Here is a 14,343-nt window from a genome sequence, read left to right on the forward strand (position 1 = left end):
GTTTGTACTCTTTTCTATCTGACTGTCCTTCCTCTTTATGAGATTCACTCACATCATTTTATGTCTCAGTAGTTTGGGCATTTGTATTGCTGAGAACTCTTCTGCATTAAGAACAACCCACAGTTTCTCAGTTAACCACTTAGGCATTTGGGTTCTTTTCCACTTGGGGACTCTTGTAACTGCAGCTGTGACAGAATCGCTATGCAAATCTTCCTGTGGATCTGCATAGTTGGAGAAAAGATTGAAGTTGTCAACACTTTGGATCCATAATCAACATTCATAGTAACAGGAGTGAAGAAATAAAAACGCGTGTTGGGAAAATCTATCAGAGACCTCTCAAGAGTACTAAAGAGCAACGATGTCGGTTTAAAGACTAAGGTGCACCCCATTGAAGTCATGATATTTTCAATTGCTTTATATTCATCTGAGAGTTGAAAAATTAATAAAGATAACAGAAAAGAAATAGATTGCCTTTGAATTGTGGTGTTGGAGAAGAGTACTGAACATTCCATGGACTACCAAAAGAGCAAACAAGACTAACCTTTATGAAAAATGATATATTCAAACTTTGTAAATAAATCAGCAATAAACAAACAAGTCTGTCTCGATGAAAGGGCAACCATAGTGCTCCTTAGAGGCAAGAATGGTGAAATTTGATCTCACATACTTTGGGCATGTTGTCAGGTGGAGTTAATCTTTGGGAAAAGATGTCACCCAGGGAAAGGTGGAGAGTCAGCAAAAGAGAGGAAATTCTCAACCAGACGGATCAGTATAGTGACTAACAAGGCTCAAGGATGTGGGAGATGGTGAGGATGGCACAGGATAGGGCAAGGTTCCGGTCTGTCGTCGCTCAGAGGGTTGCTATGAGTCATAGTCGACTAGACAGCACTAACAACATTAGGTGCACACACGTAACAGGCACCGTGTTAACCAGAAAGTGGACAGTTTGAATCTACCCAGGGGCACCTCAAGGAACGGTCCTGACAAACTACTTCCAAAAACTGAGCCATGGACAACTCCGTGGAGCACAGTTCTTCTCTGATGCACAAGGAGTCGCTATGAATCACGTTCAACACCACGACAACTGCTATGGGGAAAGTACATTTCATTTTTGAGGAAATACTCAAATTCTCTTCCAGGTGGCTGTGCCATTTTACATTCCCTGCGGCACTGCATCAGAGTGTCAGTTCCTCCCCATTCACCGGCATTTAATGCTCCTGTTCTTTTTCATTATAACCTTCCTGCAGGTGCATGTTGCTGTGTACTGTCGAGTGGGAACTGACCCCAAGAGGACCCTCTGCCAGGTTTTTCAGAGCAGTGAACTGCACAGAAAGAGATTGCCCATTCTTCTCCTGCAGAGCAGCTGGTGGCCTCGAACTGCTTGCCCTTGGTATTGCAGCACAGCGTCTTGCCATTAGACCACCAGCTCTCCCCAGTAGGTGTATAACATCCTCATTATTATTTTTATTATTTTGGTAAAAATATACATGACAAGACAGACGTACATTCAGCCAGTGTGTGTGTGTGTGTGTGTGTGTGTGTGTGTGTGTACCTTCAAAACAGATCTGACTGGTACAGGAGGAGATTGTCCCTCCTTCTCCAGCAGAGCATCTGGTGGATTCAAACTGTGTACCTCTGCGATTGCAGTGCAGCTTCTTGCCACTAGGCCACCAGAGCTCACCAACATTCAGCCATTTATTTATTTATTTGTTTGTTTGTTTGTTTGTTTGTTTTATTCTTTTTTTATGTGTACCGTCAAATCAGATCTGACTGGTACAGGAGGAGATTGTCTCCTCCTCCTCCAGCAGAGCATCTGGTGGATTTGAACCGCATACCTCTGGGATTGCAGTGTAGCGTCTTGCCACTAGGCCACCGGAGCTCCCTCATTCAGCCATTGTTACATGTCCATTTCTATGACAGCAGTCACTTCACATCACTGTCACTGTCTCCATCTATATCATTCTGCCAGTGTTAACTTACTTTCTGTCCTTTGAAGTTCCTAGCTTTCGAATTACTGTTCTTGTTTTGGTCACATACGGTACTTTAAAAGACTTTAATGGCACTAAAATATTGTTTAAAGATGACTTCATGAGACAGTTTTAGTTGAAAGTTTAACAATTGTTTCCAGCCAATAAATTCGAGAGTGCCCTTAATCTCAATGGATCCAGTTAGCGTGGCTTCTATAAACATTTCAAGTTCTAGATGTAAAAGAATACAGCTGTTGGACCCTTGAACAAAACGTTCAGTAGTGGTAGGCAGGTGCCATCCATTTCGTCTGGTTTCGTGGCAGTTCACGGAGACAATGAGACCTGAAATTCATTTCTTTCTCTGATTAATTTCTTCTTTTTTCTGAGTCACCTCTTTCTTCTGTTGCTCCAGGTAAATAGAGAATAATTTTTGTGTTTCTAATCTTATGCTATTACAAGTAATGCATCAGTCGATAATCTTATGTGCAAGTCTATCTGTAGAAGAAGCAATTGTGATTTGGATAGTTGGTCATGTCGCCCTCTAGCCTTTACCCATTTACAGTAGGACCAATAATATATGAGAGTTCCTGTTTTCCTACAGTCTTACCAACACGGTGTAGACCAAATCTGTGATATTTGCTAGTCTGGAAGGAGAAAGTGCATTTTAATATGCACTTCTCATATGGTTGAGCCTGAATATTTGTTTAAACATTTGCAATCTGCTTGTTGTTGTTGATTGCCGTCGAGTTGATCATGACTCATAGCGACCCTATGAACAAAAGGCCTGAAGCCTTTCTAGAACAATCATCATTTATCAAAGTTCATAGAGTTTCCAGAGGCATGTCTTTTAGGAAGTGGATGCCACTTCTGCTCCCAAACAATCAGCTTATATTTCTTTTTACTCCAAGTGGTCTGATAGTAGCCACAACTCTTTCTTCTGTTGTGATTATTCATCTTTTTCTTAACAATTTAAAGGAACTCTTTATATATAAAGGGGTCTGGTGGCCTAATGGGTAAGGAGTTGCACTGCCAACCCAAAGGCAGGCGGTTCAAGTCCACCAGCTGCTCTGAGGGAAAAGATGGTCCATTTTCTCCCATGCAGTTTGCAGTCTCTAAAAATCCACTGGAATATCAACTATGAGTCGGTTCTACCTTGACAGCGATGAGTTGTTATCTTTATATACATATGTGTGTGTATATATATATATATTATATATATATGTACATATATTATACACACACATCTATATGAAATTAAAGTTTATCTGTAGTGTAAGTTGAAAACATTTCCCCCAGTGTGTAAAATTCATTCAGCGTATTGTGTATAGTTTAGTTTTTCACGTTCATTGCTAGGCAGAACTCAATGGTGTGAATCAATCCCAAGCTGAGCTAGTTGCCGTGGAGTTAATTCTGACCCTTGGCAGTGCACTACACAGGGTTTCCAACAACTGTGGCCTTTTGGAAGCAGGTAGCCAGGCCTTTCTTTAGAGGTACCTCTATGTGGATTTGAACTACAAACTTTAGAATCAATAGCCAAGACTTTTTTTAAATAGAAAATATTTTGTTTTAATTTTTTTCATTGTTGCACATTTTCTTCCCCCTTTTACTCCCTCTCTACCAGCCCTCCCCACAAGGCACCCCTTGATACAGATTGTTTCCATACATATAATGCCTAATCGTATATTCCTTTAAGACAGTTCTTCCCCTCATCTGATCAAATACAGTGTTCACTATCTATCCATGCTTTTCCTATTCTCTCCCCAACCTCCCACTGTCTGTCCTATTTATAACAACGGTGTTATACAGTATTTGTCCTTTTGTGACTGAGATATTTCACTCAGCATAATGTCCTCTAGGCTCTCCATGCTGAGTAATATTTTATAAGTTCATTGTTTTGCAATGCTGTGTAATATTCCATTTTGTAAATGTAGCATAGTTTTCCTATTCATTCATTTTTTTTATGGACAGTATCTTTTAATCAAAGATACTACCAAATTTTTTATCTGCTTGTACCACTCAGGGACTCAATTGCATGACTGTGACCACTATTTTTTTTTTCATCCCTTCTACTGTTACTGGATATTTGAGTGTTTCTAGTCGGAGAAATGTTTAAAAACAAACAAAAAAGTTCAGACATCAGGTTCTTCTATCCCTCAGGTCTTCCTTTTGCCTATCCTGCTTCTCCATTGTTTGGCTCATCTCCCCTGAGGAAACATCTTTTATAAATCACTTGCATGTGAATTTTCTCAAGGAATCAGATCTAATACAGACAATGGAGACTCTGGTCATGTTATGAGCTTTCATACAGACCGGCCAGGCTGGTATCACCCTGTGATGATTAACTGGGGTCACCATGCACGCTGAGAGCAGCAGACAGCCCTCAGGACTGAATTCCCAGAGCCTCCTGACAGGTGAGCTGAGGACAGAACGTGAGGCAGCCCGTCAGAGCCAGCAAGGGACATCTCTTCTTTCACTATGGAAGGATTTGAAGAAGAATGGTGGACAGAGACCTAGGCCTCTATTTAAATTGAGAAGAACAATTCTAAAAGAGAGTGCGGATCCCGGGGCTTAGCCACGGTCGTAAAAACAGATCTGAGAAAGAAAACAAGTAAGATAAGCAAGACAGCCCCAGAGACCACAGACAGTGAGAGGATGAGGCCAACGTGCAGCCTGATGATGCTTCGGGTGGTGGCTCAAGCTAGAGAAGCCGACGATCAGAACAGCAGAGTGGACCCCAGAGAGGACCCTCCGTGGACCTCTCCACTCTGTCCAAAGCAAGACTCTACAAAGTAGGAGAAGGGGACTTTGATGTGGTCATCAGGGGGAAGAGGAAGGTAGGTCCCTTAAGGAGCTTCTCTGACAAGGATAAGGTGAGGGGCAGAGTCCTGTGCATACTTCAGAGCCCAGCTTTAACGACCCAGAGCTGAGTTAACACCCACCACCACCCCCCCCCGCACTAGTTGCTGCGCTGCAGCCCAGATGGCTCTGTAGTTGCCCATTTCTTCATTCTTCTCCCCCTGGCTGTGAGCCCTGTGAGGTCTGGAGGCTGTGTCTCATTCACGGTCCTGAATCTGGTGCACAAGTGGTGCTAACAAAACAAGGTGGACAGTTAGCCTAACAGCCATGTGGGGCTCGCAGTTGTGCTTGCAAAGCCGATGCCTGCCAGCTCCAGATGAGTAGGTCCCAGGGGGTCTGAGGAATTTTCTGCAGAATTTTCAGAGAAACGCTCTGTTTATGTTTTGAGGTTGTGGAGGTGGAGAGGGGCCGTGGGACCAAAGCTGAGGAAGGTGGATTCTAGATGTACCATTGGGTAGCTCCATCTTCACCCCTGATCGCATGGTGAGAAAGACTCATTGTCATACGCTGTGTTGGCTTCCTCTTCAAAGAGGTAAAGGGAAACGCTCTGGGAACAAGGCAAAGGAGAGAATTAAGTTGAGGAGTGCTTTAAAGGAAACTCCCACCATCTGTAAACATGACTCATCCGGAGGAGTGATCTGGAACAGTGTCTGCAGGAGGCCCTGCCCCCTCCAGCCCGGGGAGGTGACAGATGGACTTGGTGGACCAGAAAGGGCTGGTGGGGGTGGGGTGGTGGGGAGGGGCCCATGGCACAGTCAAGGCTCCATCGCTGACAGCTGCTGCTTTTAGTGGACATGAGGGGTCTTTTAGCAAGGCCAATTGGTGCTTAAAAGGATTAGCCAGGACATGGGCAGATTGACCTTAGTACCCAACAGGAGAGCTGAGGAAAGTTAGGGACTTTCTCATTGAAGTATAATATGTATTCTGCAACATGCACCTCTTAAGTGACCAGCTCAACAGATTTTCAAAAATTTAACATTTCAGGGCTGATTGGCAGCATTATGATAGATGGTGAAGAGATTAAGTTTGTTAACAACTTTAGTTTGTCTCCACAATCAACACTCTTGGTACCAGCAGCCAGGAAATCAGGAGGCAAATTGCACTGGGAAAGTGTGCTGTCAGAGACCTCTCCAGAATATTGAAGAGCAATGACGTCAGGCTGGAGACAGGTGTGCCTGATTCAGGCCATAGTCTTCACATTGCTTGCTATGCATCAGAGAGCTGGAAAATTACTAAGGGATGATAGAAAGAGAATTGGTGCCTCTGAGCTGTGATGCTGGAGAAGAGTATTGAATATACCAAGGACTGCCAGGAGAACAAAAAGTTCTTCCTAGAGAGGATGTAACCAGGCTGCTCCTCCGAGGCAAGGATTCTGAGGCTGTGTCTGACGTACTTTGGGCATGTTGCAAGGAGGGACCAGTCCATGGAGAGGACATCCTCCTTGGAAGGGTGGAGGGGCAGAGAAAGAGAGGAAGACCCTCAATGAGATGAATTGATTCAGTGACTGGGGTAATGAGGGTAGGTGTGTCAGAGACAATAAAGTTGGCACAGGATAGAGCAGGTCTCAGGGTACATAGACTCACTATGAGTCACAAGCGACTCAACAGCACATAACAACACATTTATGTAACGAACTCAAGCCTAAGAAATAGTACACTCTCAGCTGCCTAGAAATCTCTGTTGTGGCCTCTTAATAACGACCTACTTTTGCTTCTTCCACTCCTCTCACTTCAAAAAGAAAACCCAAACAAACAAACAAACAAACCCCAAAATCAAACCAGTTGCTATCAACAGTTCTAACTAACTCATGGTGACCCCACGTTTGCCAGAGCAGAATGTTGCTCTGTGGTTTTGTTTTCTCTGGACTAGACTCCCAGGCCTTTCTCCTGAGGCACCTCTTGGAGGACTTGAACTCCAACATTTCAGTCAGCAGCCAAGCTCATGGATTTTTCCTACTAGTTGAACTCCATCTTCCCCCTTGTTGTTAGGTGCTGTGGAGTCAAGTATGACCCCATGAACAAAAGAGCTGAACCTTGTCCCATCCTGTGCCATCCTCACACTTCATGACACACTTGAGCCTTTGCAACAGTCACTGAATCTATTCTCCTGGTTTTCCTCTCTTTCCTGACCCTCCCCTTTCCAAGCATGACGTCATTCTCCAAGGAATAATCTCTCCTAGCAACATACCCTAAGTATGTGAGATGAAGCTTCACCATCTTTGCCTCCAAGGAGCACTCTGGCTGCACCCTCTCCAAGACATTGCTGTTTGTTCTCCTGACAGTTTATAGGATATCTAGCTCTGTTCTCCAACACCACATTCAAAGGCATCAATTTCCTCTCCTATCTTCCTTATTCATTGTCCAGCTCTCAGATGCATAGCAAGTGACTGACAAGACCATGGCCTGAATCAAGTGCACCTTAATCCTCAAACAGACATCATTGCTCCTCAGTAATTTGGAGAGGTTCCTGACTGCAGACTTTCCCGGTGCAATATATCTCCTGATTGCCTGACTGCTGGTATCAAGTGTACTGATTATGGATCCAAGTAAGATGAAGTTCTTTCACCATCAATTAGCTTCACCTAATCTTAAATGTCACAAAAATAGAGCCATACGGAGTATGCTCTGACAGCGTCTGGCTTCCTCCTCTGAGAATCACTGTAGTGCAGAAGATTGCTCAACAAGGCTTCCATAGTTGTTGGTTTTGGCTTTCACCATATGGCTGGGTAGAGCTATACAAATGTGGGGTATTTGTGGTCCTACCAAGGTAATTCATTAGCTTCCTACTAATATAAGGTAAATAGTGCCCTTTTGGTGGGAAATGCAAATAAGGCATAGAGACTACTAAGTGAAGACATTGGTCCATTTTGCCATCCTGTCTGGCTTAGGTAAGCAGTTTCAGAGGCAGAAGACAAGAGTCAAGGAAAAAGAAGCAGAAAGTGTAGCACATTTTCTTGGGCCAGGGGCCCCCTGTGAGATGTTGAGTCCAGACCAGAGGTAGCAGCAGAAGTGGCAGAGACTCAGAGACCAGCGTGAGATGAAGCTAAACTTGAATGAGCACCCCACAGAGCCAGAGCCCAGCCCTTAGCCTAGGCCTGCTAGCAGAACCTGGTGGCTTAGTAGTTAGGGATTCTGCTGCCAACACAAAACTATTCAGCTGGATCCCACCAGCTGCTCTGTGTGAGAAAGAAGGGCAGTCTCCTCTCGTATGCTTCACTGTCTCTGAAAAACCCCTGGAGGGTCAGCTCTGTGTTGGTTCAAACATGATGATAGTCAACAACCACTAGCAAAGTGAGGTGCAGAGAGGCACACAAAGTTTGCAGAACTAAGAGCTTTGTAACATCAGCCCAGAGCCACAGCAGGAACCAGAGCTGTGAAGCTGAAGGTTAACCTAACCGGACCACGAGCTGCAAGCACAACTGCAAGTTTGTCCTGACTTGTATCCTGAATTGTATCCTGAGTGTTTCTGAACTGAATTGTAACCTGTTATTTCCCTAATGAAGCTCAGAATTTTAAGTATTGTCTGTGAGTTCTGTGTGGCCATTGCAACAGACTGGTGAACTTTCCAAGGGCGTAGTGAGAGCCCTGAGAGGAACAACTGGCGTTAGAAATTGGTGTTAGGAGGTGAGTGTGGGAGTGTAGGGACACGCCTGATTTCAAATGAATTAGTTTTGTGCTATCGTACTGATATTGTGTGTAGAGATCCTTCTCCCCATAGCATTAGTGAAGATCAGACACCACGGCTTCTACACCAACGGCACCACTGTTATAATCGTGTTTGAGAGCATCACTCATGTTGTTGTATGTAGTGGTAGCTCATTCTCATTTTTATATAATGTTCTGTGGCATGAACATAGAGTTTGTGTCAAGCCTGCTATAGTATGTGGCATCTTAGACTGCTAAACAAAAGTTTTCAGCAGTTTTAATCCACCAGCTGCTCTGCAGAAGACAACAGAGTCTTCTCCTATGAGGATATACAGCGTTGAAACCCCAGTGGAGATCACCATGGGATGGAATTGACTTGAGGGCAACGGGCTGTTGTACATTTGAAGCTTCCAGTTGTTTGTTTGTTTTTACTATAAATACTATTGCCAGGAACATTCCAGTATAAATCTTATGATGGACATAAATTCTACTGGGTAAGATGCCTAAAAGTGGAATTTCAAGCTCGATGGGAAGGCATGGTTTAAAGAGATATTACCCAAAAGTTTTCCAGCAGTTGATTTCATTTATGCAAAATTTAAAAACAGGCAAACAGAATCTATGGTGTTAGAAGACGAGACAGTGGTTACTCTTGGGAGGCTGCAACTGGAGGGGTGTGAGGGGGATTTCTGGGGTGCTGGTAATTGTTTCGTAATCTGATGCTGGTTACATGCATTTTATTCACTTTTTGGAAACTTGACACGCTGCACAATCAGGTGTAAGAGCTTTTCTTCATTATATTATACTTCAATTAGATGTCTATTTTTAGCAGGGATTGGAAAAGGAGTGTTTTCTTAAGGGATACTGAGTTTCTGTTTGGTATGATGGGGGGAGAAAACGAGACAGTGATGATGGTGGTTTATAGGGAAGATGCTTCATGTCACTGGATTATACGTGTGAAAATGGTTAAAATGTCAACTGCTTTGCTCTGTGTTGCCATTGTTGTTGTGAGGTGCTGTCAAGTTGATTACGACTCATCGCGACCCTCTGAAGACCAGGTCTGAGCCTTGCTGTGTCCTTCATCTCTGTCCGCACGGTCTCTGTCGTGCTCAAACCCATTGTCGTAATCACCAAGTTAATCCATCTTGTCGCAGGTCTTCCTCTCTTTCGCGGACCCTCTACTTTTCTCAGCAGGATGTCTTTCTCCAAGGACTTACTTCTCTTGGAAATATTCCCAGAATAAGTGAGACGGCCTCACCGTCCTTGCCTCTAAGGAACACTCTTGCGTCTACATATGGCACTTGTGATATACAGTTCCGTACGATAAAATGTTTTCAGACGCTTATGCAAGTCTTGGAATTCCTCAGAACATTGGACGGACACAACTAACTCCTCCCACATACTTGAACTGGAGATGGATATATGTCCCCTTGGAGGCACAAAGAAGCAAATGACTCTAACATCAAATGTCCCCAGTTCCCCAGTTAGCGCCCCACACATCCACACATGGGGCTCTGTTCGCTCGTCCTTCCTTAGACACTCCCCAGAACTGAGATGCCTTGAGCTCTCTCCTTGTCTTCTTGTCTGAATTTAACTGTCACTTCCCCCCTCCCCATGGTATGCCAAGCCCTGTCCTGGTCACTACGGGCAGCAGGCATGAGTGATGCAGCCAAAGTCTCAAGGAGCGGGAAAGGACACAAGTCACTCAAGCATGGGTAACTTGTCAAGTAATTTGCCCACAAAGGAGCTGTGTGTGTCCTACTCCCACGCCACCTCCTTCTTACTGGTGGGACCATGAGCAGAGGAGGGGTAACATGACCCTTTATTATCAAGATCACCTTTTTGGGATAAAAACCAAACTCATTTTTGCCAAGTTGGAGCTGACTCATAGCTGACCCTCCAGGGAGTTTCCAGAGGCTGTAAATGACACAACGAAAGTTTGCCCATCTTTCTCCTGCAGAGTCACTGATGGATTTGAACGACCTGCCTTTGGAATAACCACAAAACTTCCTACCCACACGTGGTGTGTGCTGTAGAGTCAGAACTGACCCTACTTGACCCGCCAGCACGTTTCAGAGGCAGTAAACCACGCAGGAGGAAGTTGCTCATCTTTCTGCCTCACAGCAGCTGGTGAATTTGAACTGTGCTCCTTTGGATTGGCAACACAGCTCCTCATTACTAAGCCACCAGAGGGCCCCCTTTCTGCCCACTAGACACCAGAACTCCAGCAAACTCCCTTTTCTGGAATAGAGAAAAATACAAAGGATGCTGAGTCCTGACCTTCTGAACCACCATAATAAAGCAGATTCAAATGAAGAAGAAAAAGACAATTCTGTCACATTAGAGTCTCTGTACTTGGTCTGTAGTCAGAGCAGTCTAAGTTACCTGTGGATCTAAGTTGCCCATTGGCCAACATAGGAGAAAGCTCCTCCTCTAATTCACCCAAAGGGTTCACTTGGGCTTTGAGGAGAACGTCGTGAAGGGGAGGGCATTGCAGGAAACACGGAGAGGAAGGGAGAAGAGAAACGACCACACAACCAAGTTCATTTCTATTCAGCGTTCCCAAGGTCAACACCCTCCTGGGTAGACTGTGAGGCTCGCCTCACCTCTCACCACCCGTTTTTCTTGGGGGTACGAGGTTTGGAGCCGGGTCACAGGTAGTCAGATGTCTCAGAGCTGTTGTCACCGAGCTGAGTGGGACCCAGTGCTGCCACCGCCTGGCTCACAGGGCCCACGACATCACAGAGTCCAGCGCGGTTCTCCAGACAGCAGACAACGCCACCTCTCAGCTCAAGGATGCAGCATAGTTTGAGGTCCCACATAGGGCAGGGTCACGCACAATGAGCTTTCCACAAAGAAAACCTTGGTCAAAAGAAGACCCTGGGTGCTGTCATTACCTGACCCCTAACCCTAGACAAGGCTGGTCCCCAGTCCCACCGGGCTGGGATCTAGTTCAGGGGGATTGGTGAGAAAGCATGGCTGGGCATAGGGCTTGGTGTCCTGATTCCAAATGGATTATCCATAGAAGGGAACATCACACCAGCCCAGATGATCAGGCAGCTCAGGAGCAGGGAAAGGGGATCTCAAAGAGGTGGAGGGATCAGAAAATGCATGTTGGAAGTGGAGGTGACGCTGTTAAATTCTAGCAAGTCTGTCCCAGGCATTCACCTGGCTGTTCTCTGCCCTAATGGGGACATAGCTCCCCAGCCTCCTCAGGGGACCTGGCTTCCAATGCTCTGTCCTCACCCTCACTCAACACTGTCTCACAAATGAGAGTTGCCTTCAGACCCAGCTTGGCTCTGTGCGCCAGCCAGGTACTCGCTCGAGGGCTCACATGTGTGTGGAGGGGATACCTGTGTGGTCTCCTTCTGAAAAGCCATCTCCACCGAGTTCTGGCCCGGGCTCTTCTTGTAAAAGCTCCTGTTTCTGTGAAGAGCAAGGGTGGATTCAGAGAGCCACTCCCCTCCCTACCCTGCCTGCCCCCTCCCACTGCCTCATAGGTTTGCTGGACACAGCAGTGGGGAGTCACACAAAAAGGAGGCACCTTCTCTGTCCTCCTCCCCAGCCCTTTCTTTAAAACAGACCGGATAAAAAGGACAGAGCGAACTATACAGCAAGGTGCATTTAGATGCGATTCTAGATGGGACTCTCGAATTTGAAGAGAAAAATGTGAAGCTTATGAATTTTGAAGGAGGGAGGCTCTTTTAAGGAATTGGAGGCATGTTCTAAAGGCAGAAGTTGGGGTCCATCTGCCTCCCCAGCTCCAGGCTCACCTCCAGGCATAGCAGGCCCCCAAACTCAAGAGTAGGAACAGGAGGCCTGCCAGACCACCCAGGACCCAGAGCAGCTGCTGGAACAGATGGAGACGGTCCAGGGCTGGAACACAGGGGAGAGGGTAGAAGTTAGGGCTTCTCCTGACCCTATTCCCTTGAAAATGACATCAATTTTAACTCACACATTGTCCGTTAACATCCCCCTACTGACTCCCTGCCCAAGGTGGACCTCCTCAAAGGAAAGCCTTTGGACCTAAGGGTAAGCTTGTACAGGGTGGCCCCACCTCACCTCTAGTTCCAAAGTAAGTGGAGGCTGACGCTGAGCCCAGGGTGTTGGAGGCAGAACACACATACTCCCCCTGGTCACTGGGCCTCAGTTCCACCATGTTCACCCGCAGGGCATTGGGGGAGATGGAGACATGGATGTGTGGCTCTGCTGGGATGCCCCGGGCCTGGGTAGATGCCACCAACCGGCTGCCAAGGTAGAGGGTCAGGCTGGCGCGAGGCTCGCTGTCCACTCGGCAGTCCAGGATGCCCTGGAGGCCGCTCTCTGGCTCAACAAAGACTGTCATGGTGGGCGTCTCAGGGGGGTCTGTGGGGAAGAAGAGTGACCACGGTAAGTGACCACAATCCTCTCCTCCCTGGACCCGCGCTAACTCCCTTTCAGAGAGGAGTCTATTTCAATCCCTTTGAGGCTGTGAGTCTCTTTGATCAATAGGAGTCTCGCAGCTCCTGCTTTACTTCTTCTTGCAACAAAATCACGTGCTTGTTGGAAGTGGAGGTGATGCTGTTAAATTCTAGCTAGCCTGCTGGAGACGTGTAACCCAACCAACAGACTGTGCCAACCACCAGCCACGAGGCCATCTTCGAACCTCTACCTGGGCTGAGCTGATGGACTACTGCAGCCAGGAGAGGTGGGACCAGCAAAAGAACCACCCAGAGGAGCCCAGCCAGGCTGCACACCTGCAGATTTGTGAACAGATAACACAGCTACCGTTTTAGCACTACGTTCTGTTGGGATTTGTTACATAGCTAACCGATACAGTAGGGGCCTGGTCTAGTATGTTACTGTTTATGTGGTGTGTGATCAAGACAGAACTGACCCACAGCTGACCCTTCAGCGGGTCTTCCTAGGCAGTTTATCACACGGGAGGAGATTGCCCATCCTCCTGCGGAACAGCTGGCAGATTCGAACTGTGTGCTTTTGGGACTGCAGCGCAGTTTCTTATCATGAGGCCACCAGAGCCCTCTAGGTGAAGCACGTTGTTGTGTGCCTTGAGTCGGAGCCGACCCATAGCTGATCCTCCAGCAGGTTTTCAGAGGCAATCAATGGAGCATAGGAGGAAGGCACGGATGAAGGCCTATTGCATATCTAACACTTTGTGTGCTTTATCTTCTGTGCTCCTCACTGATGTCGTCCCCATTTTACAGATGAGGACGCTGAGGCACAGATGTATAAGATCAGACATCACTCAGTGGCAGAGCCAGGACTCCAAGCTAGGCCTGGAGAGCTGAGTGGTTGCTCTCTGCACGTGGAAGAGGTGGACGTGTGAGGGTTGGGGAGGCGGAGGCAGGTGCTCACACTCACAGAGGACACGGAGCACGACAGGGGCAGAGGTGGCTGTCCCCGAGGGGAGCGTGGCCTGGCACTGGTACATCCCAGCCTGGGCGCGGCCCACCGCAGTGAAGGGGAGTGTGGGCTCAGGATCCACAGGGAGCTGCCGGCCATTCCAGAACCAGGCGAAGGTGGTGTTGTCCAGTGGCCCGTGGCCGTCAGGCAGGCGGCAGGTCAAGTTCAGCATTTTGCCCTCCTGCAGGTCCAGGCCTGGCTCCGCGACCACGTGAACACCTGCAGGTGGAGAGGGGAGGTGGCTGTGGGAGCTGGGCCTCGGGTCAGCTGGACTGTCTACATTATGGGAGGGTCTGAATCTGCCTAGATGTGGGTCCTCCATGTGGGACTGTCTCCGCTGAGGCTGGCTGTCGTCCCTGAGCTGTGTACCCCAGTGAGAGCAGGGCCCCTTCCCCACATAGGTTGTCTGATGGCTGAGGCTGCATCTTGCCCTCATCAAGAATGGCATGGCCTTTTTAACAAATGGTGTTGGCAAA

The 14,343-nt window shown here is 47.0% G+C and overlaps 1 protein-coding gene across 1 annotated transcript in view; it reads right to left on the minus strand.

Moving 5' to 3' along the window:
* Positions 1–14,343, minus strand: part of SIGLEC1 (sialic acid binding Ig-like lectin 1, sialoadhesin) — a 32,799-nt gene that overhangs the window by 2,106 nt on the left and 16,350 nt on the right. The window contains exons 17-20 of the mRNA XM_006894259.1: positions 13,826–14,086; positions 12,527–12,829; positions 12,238–12,340; positions 11,818–11,890 (exon numbers count right to left, since the gene is read on the minus strand). Of these exons, the coding sequence (XP_006894321.1) occupies positions 11,818–11,890; positions 12,238–12,340; positions 12,527–12,829; positions 13,826–14,086 (740 nt within the window). The remainder of the gene's footprint in view (positions 1–11,817; positions 11,891–12,237; positions 12,341–12,526; positions 12,830–13,825; positions 14,087–14,343) is intronic.

The sequence above is a fragment of the Elephantulus edwardii genome, unplaced genomic scaffold (genome assembly GCF_000299155.1).
Source record: "Elephantulus edwardii isolate Elephantulus edwardi_28Jun2011 unplaced genomic scaffold, EleEdw1.0 scaffold00138, whole genome shotgun sequence".
NCBI classification, from domain to species: domain Eukaryota; kingdom Metazoa; phylum Chordata; class Mammalia; order Macroscelidea; family Macroscelididae; genus Elephantulus; species Elephantulus edwardii.